Consider the following 19,160-nt stretch of genomic DNA (forward strand, 5'->3'; position numbering starts at 1 on the left):
CGTCTTTGATACGGGGAATTTTTAAAAGGTAGACAATCAATTCTTTAGATAGTATGGCATAAGCGCTGGCGAAATCTAGCGAAATCTGTTGTTATGAGGCCGTTATTTTTCAGATGCTGGTGAATGCTGGTCATCTCGTCTGCTCTGATTATTCTGCTGCTAGGGATATGATGTCGGGCTAGTACTAAAGCTTCTTCTAAATTTTCTAGCTGCTGTATGAGTTCGTCTAAGTTGAAGAGTAGGTTTACTAATTCAAATTCTTTCCTATTTTCTGATGATAATTTTTCTAACTTTGTTACTAGCTCTTTAACTTCCGAGTAGAATTCGTGGTGATTTCGCTCACGTTTTCTAAGATTGAATAAAACTGACAGGTTTGTTGCGAAGTCACGCTGATCCCCGTAGTTTTCCCGCAGTATTTTGATTATACCGGGCACTGTGTTCGGGAGTCCGTTCACGCAAATCACTGCGCGGGCGTCACCCTTTAATTTATTTTTATGGCCCTAATATAAATAGAGCTCATTGTGTCGGGGTTTTCATCTTCCCCCTTTACCTTAAACATTTCGTATACTTCACTAAGCACTTCGAGCCATCCGTTTAATTCGGCTTTATGGCCAGAAAATTCCGATAAATTTCTTATCGGTTCCGGAATCCTGTATACATCTGTCGAATTATTGATACAGTGGACCCCCGTTCGTTTGAACGATTCCCCATGCAAACTAACGGGGTTACTTTTTAATTTGAACAACTGGTAACCCGAAATATGCTGAAACCTGTGTGAACTGGCCGCCCTACTCTTTGTTATTGTTTTGGTGGTTTGTTTTAGTTGGCAGTTGCAAGTGCGAATATTGCATTTTCCGATCGGATTTCTATCTTAATCGTTAGGAAAACGAAATGTAAAACCGATTAAACACGCTAGGTCAGTATAAACAAATCGTGTTTATGTGCATTGTCTGCATAAGCAAATGATGTCATGTTGAGAATGACATTTGAAACATTTTTAATTTGCACGTCGTGCAAACTAACGGGGTTCAAATTAAAAAGTGTTCAGATTAAAAATGGTCAAACGAACGGGGGTCCACGGTATAGGATTCGAGTCGTGTCCTCAATTGTTGGACCTCTGTACACGCTTGCTCGTCTAACCTTCTTTGAAGCTCGGCCACTGTGGCCCTGAGCTGCTCAATCTCGTTAGTCCTAGTTTCTGGCATTGTGACACTGGTATGGTATTATGTACATATAAAGGAAACGGAATACTCACAGAATTTATACGTGGTATCCTAACGGTGGTACGTGTGTAGTGGGGGACCAGTGGCTGTCGTTCTTCTCTTCCGACGTCGTTGTTGTTTTTTCAACGGAACGTGGTAGGCGAGGGTCTCCTGTTGCACAAGTCACTTTTCCAGTCACCACTTAGCACTATCCTACCGGCTGCGCCAATTAGTACTTTATTCACCGTCGATTCGTTTTTAAAAACTTACACAATAATATACAGTTGTACACTTGAGCACTGACCAACTGAGAAAGAGACCTGTTCCTGCCTCCCGGCGCTATTTAAGGGATAAAAATGCTTATCTGGCACATTCTACACCTAACCACGTGTATCTAATTCCTAACGACGAAAGGTCGAATTTTCCCTGAATGCCCAAATCAACAAAAAATTTATTGCTCATTTTGTTAGACCTTACACATTTTAAATAAATTTTTTCATCTATTTCTCTTCGCGAATTTGAAACATCCCCTCGAAAAACCTTTAAAATTTGCCCCTCTATTGCCTTTTGTTCCACTCGCAGCTCTGTGATGATCAGCGTCAATGATAGGTGAAGGAAAAAAGCCGCTGTAAGCGCCGGCCACTGCGCCTACCCCCAATAACGGAGCAGCACACGAGCGGTATCCTATGCTTATGCTTATCAGAATTTTTTCTATGGTGAAATGAAACCTCTCCCTACTTTAGGAGGGGGGGGGGCTCCTATATAAATTAAATACAAATTTCCTCATAACTCGAGAACTAATCAAGCAAATGGAACAAAATATGACATGTGGGTGTTTTTGGAGACAAGAATGTTTTCTATGGTGAATTGAACGTTAAGGGGGGGGGGCTCCGTAGCCGCAAGGTTACCGAGTCTGCTTTGACAAGCGAGTGGTCGTGGGTTCGAATCTTAGTAGAATCAAGCCATTCGATGTCAAGTGACTTTAGCATGGGCCCCTGAATTCTATAGTTACCCTCTGAAGCCTCTTGACAGTGCAAATGTCCCTCCTATAGTTAAATGTACTGGTCAGAGGTACGAATGAGTCCTCGCCAGGGACGGCTATAATATGGGATAGTACTGGCAGCGAAGAATAAGTGGGTAAAGTAGATCAAGCTTTGAAGGAAGGGTAAACCCCAATACACGAAAGCACGCATAAAATTTAATAAGCATATCGGTCACTCAATAGCGCTTATAGCAAAAAGAAATGCAGTGCAGGTCATACAGCAAGCACCCCGGGCGATATTACAATAGATCAACTATACTGGTCGCAGTAATGAGTCCACACATGGAAAAATGGAAAATGGTGAATTGAAACCTCTCCCAGCTTCAGGAGGGGGGCTCCTATGCAAATAAAATACAAATTTCCTCATAACTCGAGAAGTAATCAAGCAAATAGAACCAAATTTGGCATGTGAGGGGTTTTGGAGGCAGAACAAGATACAAAAAATGATGCATCTACGGGCGGCGAAAACTGGAGAATCGCAAACGAGAATCGCAATGTCACCCCTGGGTCTGGAGGTCGAAAACTGGTGCCTCAACACGCATCACAAATTTTAGATTTAAAACGATTTTCTCAAATATTTAGGCCTAAGCTTTATGCTGAGAACGTATAGCAAAAATGTTTCTAAAATGCTTAAAAGAGAGTTGTTTGCAGTAGCAGTTTGCAAGCGCTATCCGTTTGAAGAGATTGTTGCCGTAACTTCTTTGTTAGTCATCAGGACTCAGGACTCTTGAATGAAGTGGCAGAGATTTCAATCAGCTTCAATAAATCAGGAAGTGTACTAGGTCTGCAGGATTCTCTGTATGAGCTGCCGTTGGTTTGCAGAGGTTTGGAACAGGGAATTTTTACTTCGAGGATGATTTTTTTACAAAGGATTCCATCGACAAAATTGGAAATGCAAATTAAACTGTGTTGAGAGAAAATTATAAAGTTACTCGTTGCCGTTAAGCAGGACAGTTCAAGAATACATTCAAGATTGGTGAGATTTTGGCAGTTATGTAACTATGAAAGCATGGGTAGTTTAATATACGAATTTTCAATTTTTCCTCACAGTAAAGTAGATAACAACTAGCCCTGTTGTTCCCTCCCCACTTTAGGAGGCGGTGCTCCTAAACAAATGAAATACAAATTTCCTCAAAACTCGAGAACTAATCAAGCAAATGGAACCAAATTTGGCACACGGGGGTTTCAGAAGGCAAAATTTTTCTCTATGGTGAATTGAGACCCCTCTCCTCTTTAGGAAGGGGGGCTCCCATACAAATGATATACAAATTTCCAAATAACTCTAAAACTAGTCAAGCAAAAGGAATCAAATTTGGCATGTGGAGATTTTTGGAGGTAAGAAATTTTTCTATGGTGTACTGAGACCCCTTCCCCTTCTAAGAGAGGGGGGGGGAGCTTCCATACAAATAAAATACTAATTTCCTCATAAATCTCGAACTAATCAAGCAAATGGAACCAAATTTGGCATGTGGGGGTTTTGGAGGCAAGAATTGTGACGTAGGACTACGTCTTTGGGTACTATACTGGGACTGGGTAGCACTTTGTGAAAATGAAAATAGAACTGTAACGTTTGTATGAAAGATTTCAAATGCTAAATTACAAAACTACTGAACGAAACTGAACAATTTATATGTCGTTGGATAGATAAAATGACCAGCAATTTTATGGGTTAGTAAAAGAGCACTTTTAGGGACGGCGTAAAAGGGGGGGGGCTTCTATACAAATGAAACACAAATTTCCTCATAGCTCGAGAACTAATCAAGAAAACGGTTCCAAATTTGGCATGTGGATGGTTTTTGGAGGCCTAAATTTATTTTATGATGGTTTAAGACCCATCTCCCTCCTGGTAGGAGGATAAGAAGAAGAGATGCCAATACCGGGAGGTATTTTGAAAACCGGTTTTTCGGTATTGATAAATGCAATACCGGTAAAACCGGTAAAAGTTAACTCTTTAAAACTATATTTAAAAATCATATGATTTGAAGAAGATCCTTCCATAATCAACGATACTCAATTTCTGTCGTATAGTTAATTGACTAGTTCATTAAAAAATAATATTTAACAATGCGAAGAAAATTTACCTTGTCATCTTTAAACGAGAACAAATTTCAATGAAAAACTTCCGGAGGCAGAGAATCTTAATTCGGTCTCCACAGAGAAAGAAAGAACAATTCCTAGTGATAAATTAGAAATGTGGCATAGGAAAACCTTTGTTCAAGAGCTTTTACTATAATAAGCGGCTCAGATACTGACATTTATGATAAATTATAACTAAAGGTTCAGTTGATTTGGTTCCTCTGCCTGCTCGGATTCTGAGTTTATTCCGTTAACTTTTAAAATAATAAAACCTTGCAGAATTGTACAATTATTAAAACATCCTTGATGCCTTGAAGAATATTACAAATATACGAATGCAATATACGAACTCTCTCTGAAATTCTATCAATACAGTAACTCGAACAGCAGTTATGCGATACTTGGAAGGTGTTCCGAGAGTAGGTTTAGAGTTCGTGATTCGTAGAGTTTGCAAGTTTTCCGGTACAGCAATTCGACAGCAGCCAAGGCTGGTTCTTGCACTGCGACAATTTCTTATTTCTTCATGAAATCCTCATCGCTTAAGTAAAGCGTATTCTTGTTTCTCAACAACGAAAACAGTTCTCTTCAACGACCCCATCGAGTAACAGAGGAGCTCAACATGCAAGATGGCATGATCAGATCGATAGTGATTTGCGACTTCTGAGACGACTGAGAAATTGGCGACGAGTAGCCAATGGATTGGAACGAGTTGAATGGAGACGACTGCTTAAAAAGCATGAGGCACTCCGGCTCTATGCTGACAGTAGTGAGGTATTTCAGGGTTTTCCCTTTAGAAGAACTACTTAATTGAGTTATTATTCGTAGAACCTTCAATCATGAATTTAAGTTTCCCCGTGCTTTAAAAGTTTTACCAGCGATTCAGGCTTCTTGAGTTGTTATTTGATCATGCAAAAAAATACCGAAAATACCGGTTTTTGGTCTTGGAAAAACCGGTAATTCGGTATTGGAAAATAGCCCGGTAATACCGGTAAAACCGGTATAGCATCCCTAATAAGAAGGACTCTCATACAAATAGAACAGAAATTTTTGCATATGTGCCATATTTTCTGCTATGTAACAAACGGTAAGCTGTGAAAGTATACTAGTAAAACCTTCTCGGAGCAAGGGACAGTGAATTGATGCCGCTAACTTACGTGCCTGTGGCGATTCATGTCAAAAGAAAACGACATTCGAATGGCACGTCACATTTCCGATGAACGTGCTTTGGCTTTAATGTTATTTGTAACAAATGGTCCTTTTAAAGGTTACAAGCGAGTTAAAGTAAGATTAGCTAAGTATAATCATATTTAATACAATGATATGAGGGCTGGTCATTCATTACTATTTCAACTTTTATGATGCGCACAAGCGATTTTTAAAAGAAATCTCTGTCTCAATTCGAAACCACCATTGCATTTAATCAAGAATTGAATCTGAATATTTTGCTCTTCTCTTTTCATTATTCACTTAAGTAATTGCACTCACAGATTCTTATAAACAGGCATATGCCAGAAATGCCGTTTACATTTGTCTTTGATCTAATGATCTGATATAGTCCTACGTCACCCTTTCGTACAACCCTTAGGGCTGTATATCTGTAGTTTTTCACTTTTTTTTCAAACGTTTACTTCCAAGTGACACTTAGCTTACGGCCGAAATTATAGCCTTTTCTTGTTCGTGTAATATACCTTTCCAATCATATATATACCTTGTTATATATTTCCATCAGTCGACCTAATATCCAAACCCCTTCGGAGGAATTAAATAGTAAACAAATACATAATTCCACTTATTACACCTTTTCCACCGTGGGAGATTCCACCTATTTAGACTCCCACGCGAAAATTATTAGCGTGGTTTTTTCTGCGTCTCCCACACACGGTTGTAATTTAGCAGTTTTTCGTCATTGACTCACCTGTATATCCCTCCTTGTTTCACAAGCTTGTTTTCAATTATTTATGTTAGTAGGTACGGGATTATTATTACTCAAATCTTTTGCCTTTGAAAAACATTGGCGGCTTAATATTTGCATGGATGAAGGTATTCCCCTCGCAGAAATAACCTCCCACCAAACATTTTTGTTGAATAGTAGCTTATTATAGGTTTATTCAACCATTGAATAGTCAATTATTACCAGGTAACCAGGGCTTGATAGACTGTTATTCAACAAAAAAATTTTGTTGGGCTTTGTCTATAGGTTTACTATAGTTTTACTAAACTTACTACGAGTTATATTGTTCAGAATTCGTCTGTTATATGCAGCTACCTCTTGTAAGAAAGCACAACATAGCATAATCTGGCCAGAGCATAAAAGTGCTTTTAAAATCTAAAAATTCAATGATGATTACTTGAATATTAATACATTATAGTTTAAAGAAAACTGTTAAAAGAATTATACTAATTCACAGCTATATTTGATATTAAATATCTATTTAGTTACGCTGATTTTTTTTACAATATAAATTTTACTTGCTATTGTATTGCGATTTCAATACTTGTTTCATGATGCAGTTCCAATTACTACAACCCTCCACTACCCGCTACTTTCCACTTACCTGCCGCACCTGACCGGTTCCATCCGAAACGGCAACAATATTCTCCAGACAGCGAGGAACAACGGTTTCTCTTCACTTTATATAAAAGAGAGCATGTAGTGCCTACATTCTATGCACATTATTTTTTTCATTTTCGTACTGCCGCACGACGGTTAAGTTTCAGTCCGATCGCGACTATCGACCGGTTCGGAACTGTTTTCTGGAGTTATCCTGCTGTCGACGCCTGTGCCACGTGTTTTGTGTAAAAGTGCGTTTTTTCGTTCGCTATCGAACTTTTCACTGAATATTGTTCGGTTGCGGTTTCGAACCGACGCGGCCGCTTCATTCGGTTGCATTTTCAAACTGAAAAAGTGAGTTTTTAGCTTGCTACGATTGAAAACAGCAAAAAGAAACCTGACCGGCGAACTGTCACACAGCGCTTCACTGAGCTATTCATTTCGGTTTCACGCGTTTGGTAAGTTAATCTATGGCGGATTAAAGGGGTATTACTTATTGTTTCATCCGTCAGTAACAATCGACTTAGTCTTGATTTTAATCAAATGGATCCCACATCCATAAAGTAGGAAAAATACTGAATGCTTTTTGAAACACCGACTGCCAGCAGTGCAAATGTATGAGTATTGCGCGATTTAGCGTTGGGTTCGAACATACGAACACTGCTATGTTCTTCGTTTTGTTTTGATTGATTTCCACCGCGACGCCTGTTGCGAAGCATGTACGAATGAAGGAATAATGAAACCATATGATTTTATGCTATAAATTTTTGAAGGTCATTCAACTTGTTTTGTTTACTCTGCCTGTAGGATTGCATTGCGAGAATGCCCGCTTCGTTAATACTGGCGGATGGGACCATCGTGCATGGCGACAGTTTCGGTGCTGCGGTGGATTCCGACGGCGAAGTGGTCTTTCAAACCGGTATGGTTGGCTATCCGGAATCGATGACCGATCCGTCGTACCACGGGCAGATTCTGGTGCTGACGTATCCGCTGATCGGCAACTACGGCATACCGGACGAAGACCTGGACGAGCGCGGTCTAATGCTGCATTTTGAATCGAACAACCGCATTTGGACCGCCGGTCTGGTGGTAGGTGAAATTTGCGACGAACCGTCGCACTGGCGCAGCAAGCTGACGCTGTCGGCATGGATGCGCAAGCACGGTGTACCGGGGATCAGCGGTATCGACACCCGCGCGTTAACCAAAAAGATACGCGAAAACGGTACCGTTCTGGGTGAGTATAAATACGACCGCGGTGGAATCGATTTCACTGGTTTTTTTCCGAACTCGCGAACGATTTTTCTTCGAGAAAAAAAAGCACATGGTGTTTGACTCTGACTGTATAGACGACTATGAAAAATCGCCGCCTGCTTAGTTTTTTGCTAATCGGATTGGTCGACTTCTGTCGATTGTTGGTCGAGCAGATTGTATATCGGTCACAGGTCTTGCTCGATTATTCAACGGAACTCAAATTAGAATTTTAATTTTTTCTCACTTTTAATATTTCACACAACTTACAGTTATTTTATATTTCTAGTTAAATTTTTACTTCTGTATTACAAAATACAATTTTACAAACCAACTTTATTCATGATTATCAAAATGTATTTATCGCTTTTTTTATAATTTAACTAGCTGACCCGACAAACTTCGTATTGCCACAAATTAAATTGTGTTGTACATAAATCGTGAATCTTGGATGACCTTTGTCACAATCTCGGGTTTTGCCAGTTTCTGGGGAGTTCATGGGTGTTTTAATATACAAATTTTCCTCACAGTAAAGTAGAAAACAACTTCCCCCATTGCTTAGCCTGATAAAATACAGCGGATAGCATTTAAATATTCGCCATCATTACAAACCATTTCGTCGAATATCATTTTGCGGAACACCAATTCTCGGTTGACCGTAACGCGGAACATTGAGTTTCGCAGAATACCATTTCGCGAAAAACCTTACGCGGGATGTACCATTTCACGGAAAATCTTTTCGTAGAAAGTACTATTTCGCAGGGGTGATCCAACTGAAGGAAAGTAATAGAGGTCAGTAGATCTAGGAAAATAAATAAACCTAGATAGAGGTGATCTCTACCGGGGACTGCCCCCCGCAGTGACCGGCGCTTCCGACGGCAGGTCGCCGGCAACACTCACGGCCTGTGGCGCGGTCTCGCACTGAAATATCTAATGTTACTATTGATAGTTTTTGGTGGTCTTGTTATTGATTAATGTTTTACGAAAGAGTCTAAAATTTCTCGAGTTCGATTAGTTTTTGTGTTACGCAAAAACTTCTGTTTTATTTGTATGACAGTCCTTATCCCCCTATCACAGGGATGAGGGGTCTCAAACCATTCCTCCAAAAAATTCCTGCCTCCAAAACCCCTCACACGCCAATCTTGGTTCCATTTGCTTGATTAGTTCTCGAGTTATGAGGAAATTTGTATTTCATTAGTATGGGAGCCCCCCTCCTGAAGCGGGGAGAGGTTTCAGTTTACCATAGAAAACATTCTTGTCTCCAAAAACACCCACATGTCAAATTTTGTTCCATTTGCTTGATTGGTTCTGGAGTTACGCAAAAAATTTGTGTTTCATTTGTATGGGATCCCCCCCCCCCTCCCCTCTTAGTGGGGGGAGGGGTCTCTAGCCATCATAAGAACCTTCCCTGGCCCGACAAACTCCAATATGCAAATTTTCACGCCGATTGGTTCAGTAGTTTTTAATTCTATAAGGAACATTCGGGCAGACAGACAGAATTCAGTTTTTATAGGCATAGATTTGTATGGGAGCCCCCCCCCCCCCCCTCTTAGTGGGGGGAGGGGTCTTTTGCCATCGAGAGAACCTTCCCTGGCCCCAAAAACCCCTACATGCAAATTTTCACGCCGATCGGTTCGGTAGTTTTCGATTCTATAAGGAACATAGGGAAAGGTAGACAGAAATCCATTTTTACAGGTATAGATAAGCCTTTTTAATATAAGGCATTTTCTAAGAAATAATCCTCCATCTCTAGGGCTTTCTCGACCTCTCCTCCCTCTCCGCCTTTTTTGACGTAGGACTACGTCTTTGTTTACTATCTGGGACTGGGTAGCACTTTGCGAAAACGAAAATAGAAGTGTAACGTTGGAATGAAAGATTTCAAATGCTAATAACTACTAAACTACTGAACGAAACTGAACAATTTATATGTCGTTGGAAAGATAAAATGACCAGCAATTTTATGGAGGGACGAGAGAGAGCAATTTTTCGGACGGCGTAAGAGGGGGGGCTCCTATACATATGAAACACAAATTTCCTCAAAACTCTATTTTCTATGGTGAATTGAGATCCTTCCCTTCTTTAGGAGGGGAGCTCCCAATTAAATGATATACAAATTTCCTCATAACTCGAGAAATAATCAATCAAAAGGAACCAAATTTAGCATGTGGGGGTTTTAAAAGGTAGGATTTTTTTCTATGGTGGACTAAAACCCTTTCCCCTTCTAAGAGGAGGGGCTCCCATACAAATCAAATACAAATTTCCTTATAAATCTAGAACTAATCAACCAAATGGAACCGAATTTGGCATGTGGAGGTTTCAGAAGGTAAGAATTTTTTCTATGGTGAATTGAAATCCTTCCTTTTTTAAGAAGGGGGGGCTCCTATACAAATAATATACAAATTTCCTCATAACTCGAGAATCAATCAATCAAAAGGAACCAAATTTGGCATATGGGGGTTTTTGGAGGTAAGAATTTTTTCTATGGTGTACTGAAACCTCTTCGCCCTTTAAGAGGGGGGGCTTCGAAACAAATGAAACCCAAATTTCCTCAAAACTTGAGAACTAATCAAGCAAATGGATCCACATTTGGCATATGGAGGTTTATTGAGGCATGAATTTATTTTATGATGGTTTGAGACCCCTCACCCCTGTGATAGATAAGGACCCGTATACAAATAATACAGAAATTTTTGCGTATGTGCTTAATTTTCTGCTATGTAACAAGCGGTAAGCTGTGAAAGTAAACTAGTAAAACCTTCTCGAAGCAAAAGACAGTGAATCGACGCCGCTAACTTACGTGCCTGTTGCCATTCATGTCAAAAGCGAAGAACATTCGAATGGCACGTCATATTTGCGATGAACGTGTTTTGGCTTTAATGTTATTGCAACCAATGGCCCTTTTAAAGGTCACAAGCGAGTAAAAGTACGATTATTCACCCTTATTCTGCGAGGCGATTTACGTGACTATTTGGAGTCACCGCGAATCAGGTGACATTTGTCACTTAGGTGACTCGCTTTGTCACCTAGGTGACACGGTCTGTCACTTAGGTGACAGGGGTTTCTTACCTAGGTGACTCGGTTGTCACCTAGGTGACTCGACTCGCCGTGGCGAGTCACGGCGAGTGACAATTGTCGTATTGAGTCACGTGACTCGTAGAATAAGGGCAATTGAAACATGTCAAGCTTCGCATAATCATATTTAATATAATAATCTGGAGGTCATTCATTACTTTTCAACCTTTATGGTGCACACAAGTGATTTTTAAAAGAAATATTTTATGTCTCAATGGTTGCAAACGTTGTACTTATGAGCCCTCGTCCACGTATTTTCAAAGCCACCATTGCATTTAACGAAGAATTGAATCTGAATATTTTGCTCTTCTTTTTCAAATATTCACTTAAACAATGGCACTCACAGATTCTTATAAACATGCATATGCCAGAAACGCAGTTTACATTAGTCTTTGATCTAATGATCTGATATAGTCCTACGTCACCCTTTCGTACAACCCTTAGGGCTGTATACCTGTAGTTTTATTGAAAACAATCTTGACTTCTGACCGACAGGTCACAAAGGGTAAACTGGCTTTAACCTAACCTTATTAGATGTACCGACAAGACGGACTTTCCATAGACTTAAACTATCTAGAGTAGGCTGACCAGACGTCCCGGATTATGCGGGACTGTCCCGGATTTGGATAGCTTGTCCCGGATAGCGTCCCGCATTGATTATTTTTTTAATGTTTCTACGGAAGATACATAGGAAATTTTGTTACATTGCATGAAAAAACCTACTGCTGACACCGCTCGTCAGCCGGTGCACACTACAAATACTCAGAGGTGAAAGATACGCGGAAGCAGCCATCTTGGGAGTCATTCGAGCAGCGAGAATTATCAAAAGGGAGCCAATCGAACACGCATACTGTTTGCTTAAATGTTTGACTAACAAGTATTGCAATAGTCATGAAATCTACTTAAGCTATTGTCACGCACCTTGAATATTATACTCGGACACAGTGTGTATAAAGCTTTGCAATGCATTTTACATTGATTAAGTTGAAAGATATATCGCTCTATTGTGCAAAATTGAATGTAAACAAAACAGAAGCGGATCATGTTGAAAACAATCAAGTCACACTGCTATAGCATTTTGCTCCGCAGAAAGTGCTGGCAGTTTTTGTACACTGATGCCAAATCGTTGGCTTTAGTTTCCGCGTATCTCTTACTATGAGTATTTCTAGTGCACACCCTCCCCAGTCACGGCCCCGGTCAGCCGGCACCTCGAACTCCTCATCTGACGAATGTTGCTGGTGACTATTCTCCTCATCTTCAGCTTTCGCTTCGTTACTCCCCAGTATTTCGATACTGGAGTGCGTTGCCATCCTTCCAGATTTGTCTGGATTTTCCAGACTTTTTGATGCCTAATCAGACAAAAATCAGAGGGGTTGTGTACAAGACACGACCGCATATATAGGTGACGCAGGACTACGTAAGTCGCTTTGTAGTGATAGTAGCATGTATTCATGCTTGTAATCATTCGATTCTTCATGTATACATGCTATATGCAACATATATACATGCTACATGCGTTGTATGTAACATTTATCAAAGTAGTAACATTGCATACGTTCAATTCTCAAAACATTGTGCATTTGAAAACAATTTAACAAAATCAGGAACACAAACTATTGCTTGCCTGCTACCTTACAGAAATTAAAGATTGTTTTTATTACCCATGGTTCCCCACGTTGAAGGGATTTTACCAATTCAATCCTATTTTATCAACAGCACATCTTTTCACTACACTTTTAATGAAACGGCAAGCATGCGTATTCATACAGAGTCTTGTTATAACTGTACACTGCAGCTGCAGCACATTTTTCCAACACAGATATCAAATTCGCCGAGGTTTAATCGTCTCGCAGTAAAGAATTTGCGATCTGTTGGGACGACGAACTTGTGTCATTTTTTCTGGCACACTTCCCTAACACAGACATCAAACTGGACTAGGATTAATCGCGTTCGTAAGAAATCTGTTGGCACGAGGGGGCTTTGTCACTCTTTCTGGCGTACTTCCCAAGCAAGGACATCAAAATGGTCTAGGTTTAACCGCGGTGTTAAGAAATCTTGTTGAAATGAGGCAACTTCGTCGCTTGTTTTGGCTTACTTCCCAAGCACAGATATCAAATTGGTATAGGTTTAGATCATCGTAAAGAATCTTCCAACCAATCACGAAGTGAGAATTCTGGCAAAACATAGGTTCATTATTTTCAATTTTTCAATAGTTCAACATCAAGAATCCATACTTTTCTTCATTTGGGTCAATTCTTAGAAGATTTTCCGATCGATTGGTGTAAGAATATTGAAAATCGATTGGAAAACCGCTGAGCTATCAGCGCTCAAAACCTTTCATTTTTCGTGACGCTCGCGTTTTTCGATTTTTTGGAATGACACCCTATCTCAAAACTTGCCGTAAGAGGTAGTCCTACGTCAAAAAAGACGTTTTTCAAACGTTGTGTTCCATTAGACCAAATGGCAGCCAGATTTTTCCAGATATTTTTATTCTCGTTTTCCAGATTTTCGTAAAAACCGGTTGGTAACGCTAACTGGACGAACCCAAAAACAATTCGGTGCACTCAGCTCTTTTGAAATGAACTAAATTCCATTGTCCATTGCGGCATGCATGCTGAAGACACATTCCAGCGTTACGGGAAAGAATTAGCACCCATTTTTGCTGTAATACCTTGTAAAATAGTTAATTAACGAGGACATCATCTTCCACTTGAAGGCCAGGGGTTTGATGAAGTAGAAACTGAAATGTAAAGCAGGGATGGTGTCCCGTTACGCTGGAGTGTGTCTGAAACTGCTGCAGGCTATCATGGGACTTCCCAAGTAGCACTCGTTATGTTATTAAGTTACTATGACACATCTAACGCCAATTTTAATCATTAATAGGCTGCAGAAACAAAATATGACAAAAATGTGTTACTTGAGTTAATGAATGGCAAACTCCGCCTGGTGAGGCACCTACTCTTGTATATCTCCAAATTCTTATCCGTCACAAAACACTGGTTTTCACACGGATGCCAATGAAACAGATCCCTTGCCAAGTCATGACCTTTTATCACGAACCCATCCCCAAAACCAATCTCGAATCAGCTACAAACCCTACCGCGAGCCAGAGCATAAAGAATTTAAGGTGAAACGGTACTGAATCCAACATGGTTGGACATCCTATATCCTTACAAGAACGCCATTTTTTCGGCCATGTTGGGATTCAGTACCGTATCACCTTTCAACCCCAGGGTTTGGCTGAAATCGCCTTCTCTGAAGCTTATGCATGCATCGCGTTTCGTCACCACCCGGCCGCACAGTTGACGAGACCGGGTTGTAGCCTTTGTTTATTGTTTGAGGCTTCTGTGGGCTCCCCACTTGCTCGGTAACACTTGTAGCTATTCCGAGACGGATTCGTCGTACAGTACAGTGGTCAGTATTTAGTTTTTTCGCCAAAGCACAATCCGTGATGTTGAGATCAGACTTGACTTTCCGAATGACCCTCGACCGCAGTCGATCGAGAGTTCAATTCCAACCTCTGGTCTACGCCTTGCGGACAGCCCTTAGAGTTTCTTTGCACCCCTCAATTACTCACACCACAGTTCTTTTAGGATACTCCGTCAGTCCCGCCAGCTTCCGAGCCGACGCTGATGGATTCTGTAGGTGATCGCACAAATCGCATTACTTTCAATTCTCCTCCTGCATGATGAATATCTCGAAATCGAAATCTTTAAACGTTATCTTTAAACTGCCAAAGAAATATACCGAGCAGAACTGTTTGTAAATAACACAACGACCAAAAGCTAGCATCCACAGTCACTGGGAGCGCCGCTATCGCCAAAATGAAGTGCCTAATTTCTAAATGGTCCATCTTTAATACCGGAACGATTTAGCAAATAAACCTTTCAATATGTCCCGCATTCCTCCAAAAAAAATAAACTAAAAAAATGCTTCTCGACTGATCAATTTCTCTTCTCTCTTTCGTGGTTCTTTCTTTCGCTTTTTTTTTCAGGTAAAATCATCCAAGGCCACCAGCCCAGTCCAATCCCGCGGTTAACTTTCGCGAACCAGAACCTACGCAATCTGGTTGCGGAAGTTTCGCTACCGAAAGCGGTCACTTACAACGAAACCGGATCGCCGCGTATTTGTGCCATCGACTGTGGCCTAAAGCTGAACCAGGTACGTTGCTTCGTCAATCGAGGCGCCCGGGTCGACGTAGTACCGTGGAACGCACCGCTGGATCCGTCCGCCTTCGACGGATTGTTCCTAAGCAATGGTCCCGGCGATCCAGAGATGTGCCAGACGACGGTCGGTAACATTCGGCGACTGCTCACGGAGGCGCATACCGTTAAACCGATCTTCGGAATCTGTCTTGGGCATCAACTGCTCGCAACGGCTGCCGGTTGCAGTACGTACAAGATGAAGTACGGCAATCGGGGCCACAATCTGCCCTGCATTCACAAAGGAACGAAACGATGTTTTATGACTTCGCAGAATCACGGCTTCGCCGTGGAGGCGTCCGATCTGCCAACAGGTTGGGAGGAGCTTTTCACCAACATCAACGACCAAACCAACGAAGGTATCGTGCACGATAGCAAGCCCTTCTTCAGTGTGCAATTCCATCCGGAGCATACCGCCGGACCAGAGGATCTGGAAGTTCTTTTCGATGTATTTCTGGACACTGTGCGAGAGTACAAAACTGGTGGAGCCACTGACGGTGGGATTTCGATCAAGGAAAAATTAAACGACAGTTTGCGATATCAGCCGAAGCGGGAAATCGACTCGAGTCGGCCGAAAAAGGTGCTGCTGTTGGGTTCGGGTGGTTTGTCCATCGGTCAAGCCGGGGAATTCGACTATTCGGGATCGCAAGCGATCAAGGCTTTAAAAGAGGAACGCATTCAAACGGTACTGATCAATCCGAACATCGCAACCGTTCAAACGTCCAAGGGTCTAGCCGATAAAGTGTACTTTCTACCGCTAACACCGGAATACGTGGAACAGGTTATCAAAGCAGAACGTCCGGGAGGTGTCCTGCTAACGTTCGGAGGTCAAACGGCATTGAACTGTGGCATTGAGTTGGAGAAAGCGGGAATCTTCGAAAAGTATAAGGTTAAGATCATGGGCACTCCAATCACGTCGATCATCGAAACCGAGGATCGCAAAATATTCGCCGAGCGGGTGGCCGAAATCGGTGAGAAGGTTGCCCCCTCCACGGCCGTCTACTCCATACAGGAAGCGATCGAAGCAGCCGATAAGATTGGCTATCCGGTTATGGCAAGGGCTGCCTTTTCGCTCGGAGGGTTGGGATCCGGATTTGCCAACAATAGCGAGGAACTAAAACTGCTGGCACTGCAGGCACTTGCACACTCCAATCAGCTGATCATCGACAAATCGCTGAAGGGTTGGAAGGAGGTCGAATATGAAGTGGTTCGCGATGCATTTGATAATTGCATCACCGTGTGCAACATGGAAAATGTGGATCCCCTGGGGATCCACACCGGTGAGAGTATCGTGGTGGCTCCTTCACAGACACTTTCCAACCGGGAATACAACATGCTGAGGTCCACCGCGATTAAGGTGATACGGCACTTCGGAGTCGTCGGCGAGTGTAACATTCAGTACGCCCTAAACCCGTACTCGGAAGAGTACTATATCATAGAAGTGAACGCACGACTATCTCGCAGCTCGGCTTTGGCTAGCAAAGCTACCGGATATCCGCTGGCTTACGTGGCCGCTAAGCTATCACTCTCGATTCCGCTTCCAGAGATCAAGAACTCCGTCACTGGAGTCACGACGGCTTGCTTCGAACCGAGTCTGGACTATTGTGTGGTGAAAATGCCTCGATGGGATTTGGCAAAGTTCACGAGAGTCAGTAAGCACATTGGTAGTTCGATGAAGAGCGTCGGGGAAGTGATGGCAATCGGGCGTAAGTTCGAGGAAGCCTTCCAGAAGGCTCTGCGTATGGTTGATAATGTTAATGGATTTGATCCGTATCTGAAGCAGGTCAACGAGCAGGAGCTGAAGCAACCGACTGATAAGCGAATGTTTGTGCTGGCGGCGGCACTGAAAGCCGGTTACACAGTGGAACGAATCTACGAGCTGACGCAAATTGATCGATGGTTCCTGAGGAAGATGAAGAACATTATAGATTTCACCGAACGGCTGGAAGAGTTGTCGAATATTCCGGAGAAAGAAATGCTGCTGGAGGCGAAACAGATCGGGTTTTCCGATAAGCAGATTGCGGAACTGATCAAGAGTACCGAGCTGGCGGTTAGAGTGCAACGGAAGGAGACGGGAGTGCTGCCGTTTGTAAAGCAAATTGATACAGTGGCCGGAGAGTGGCCGGCCTCTACCAATTATCTGTATATGACCTACAATGCGACGGAGAACGATATCGATTTTCCTGGACAGTACACCATGGTCATCGGATCAGGGGTGTATCGAATCGGCAGTTCGGTCGAGTTCGATTGGTGTGCGGTTGGGTGTTTGCGTGAATTGCGAAATCTGGGTCGAAAAACCATTATGGTTAACTACAATCCGGAGACGGTCAGTACCGATTATGACATGTGCGATCGGTTGTATTTTGAGGAGATTTCTTTTGAAGTTGTGATGGACATTTATGACGTGGAACAACCGGAAGGTATCATTCTATCGATGGGTGGTCAGCTTCCCAATAACATTGCGATGGACCTACATCGGCAGCAGGCGAGAATTTTGGGAACCACCCCGGAATCGGTGGACGGCGCGGAAAATCGGTTCAAATTTTCCCGAATGCTCGATCGTAAGGGAATCCTTCAGCCACGTTGGAAAGAACTTACGAACCTGGAATCGGCTATCGAGTTCTGCGAAGAGGTTGGCTATCCTTGTTTGGTAAGACCTTCCTACGTGCTGTCCGGGGCGGCAATGAACGTCGCCTACTCCAATCAAGATCTGGAGACCTACCTAAAGCACGCGTCGGACGTAAGCAAGGAGCATCCGGTGGTGATTTCCAAGTTTCTGGTCGAGGCGAAAGAAATCGACGTGGACGCGGTGGCAGCGGATGGCGAGATTCTGTGCATGGCAGTCAGCGAACACGTGGAAAACGCGGGAGTACATTCCGGTGATGCGACACTGGTTACTCCACCGCAGGATATCAACGCGGAGACCTTGGAACGGATCAAACAGATCGCGCGCGATATTGCGGCTTTGCTGGACGTTACCGGACCGTTCAACATGCAGTTGATAGCGAAAAACAACGAACTGAAAGTGATCGAGTGCAATGTGCGCGTTTCGCGTTCGTTCCCGTTTGTGTCGAAAACTCTGAACCACGATTTTGTGGCCATGGCTACCAGGGTGATCGTGGGTTTGAGTGTAGAGCCGGTGGATGTGCTGCACGGTTGCGGGAAGGTCGGCGTTAAGGTGCCGCAGTTCAGCTTTTCTCGGCTGGCCGGTGCGGACGTTATGCTGGGCGTTGAGATGGCCTCCACCGGTGAGGTTGCCTGCTTTGGCGATAATCGGTACGAGGCGTATCTGAAGGCAATGATGTCCACCGGATTTCAGATACCGAAGCGGGCGATTCTGCTGAGCATCGGAAGTTTTAAGGTGCGTTGAAAAGTGTGTTTTTAGGTTTCTAATGGGTGGATTACCGATTGGTTTCGCTTTTTGCAGCACAAAATGGAGCTTCTTCCCAGCATTCGGGTGCTGCACAAGATGGGCTACAAGTTGTACGCATCGATGGGTACCGGAGATTTTTACACCGAGCATGGAGTTGATGTAAGTATTCTACTTTTTTTGATTCTTTTTTGCTTGAAATCGGATGCCATCAAGTGCCATCAAGTAGGCGGATGTTTTTTGCACGGTTTTCTCTTTATATCGTAAAACTAGGCGCCCAAACCAATTTGGGTCAGTGGTTCTATTAACCGCTTTCGCGCTTTATTCCTCGATTCGGATGGTGACTTAGTGCGTCTATTTTTTTAGCCTTCGCCTTAAAAAAGCAAGGCAAAGTCCA

The 19,160-nt window shown here is 42.6% G+C and overlaps 1 protein-coding gene across 1 annotated transcript in view; it reads left to right on the forward strand.

The window, feature by feature from the left end:
* Positions 1-7,068: 7,068 nt before the first annotated feature.
* LOC128737604 (CAD protein) overlaps positions 7,069-19,160 on the forward strand; it is a 31,209-nt gene continuing 19,117 nt past the window's right edge. Inside the window, exons 1-4 of the mRNA XM_053832282.1 lie at positions 7,069-7,329; positions 7,679-8,105; positions 15,186-18,754; positions 18,821-18,925. Of these exons, the coding sequence (XP_053688257.1) occupies positions 7,694-8,105; positions 15,186-18,754; positions 18,821-18,925 (4,086 nt within the window). The 5' untranslated portion in view covers positions 7,069-7,329; positions 7,679-7,693. The remainder of the gene's footprint in view (positions 7,330-7,678; positions 8,106-15,185; positions 18,755-18,820; positions 18,926-19,160) is intronic.

The sequence above is a fragment of the Sabethes cyaneus genome, chromosome 1 (genome assembly GCF_943734655.1).
Source record: "Sabethes cyaneus chromosome 1, idSabCyanKW18_F2, whole genome shotgun sequence".
Lineage (NCBI taxonomy): Eukaryota > Metazoa > Arthropoda > Insecta > Diptera > Culicidae > Sabethes > Sabethes cyaneus.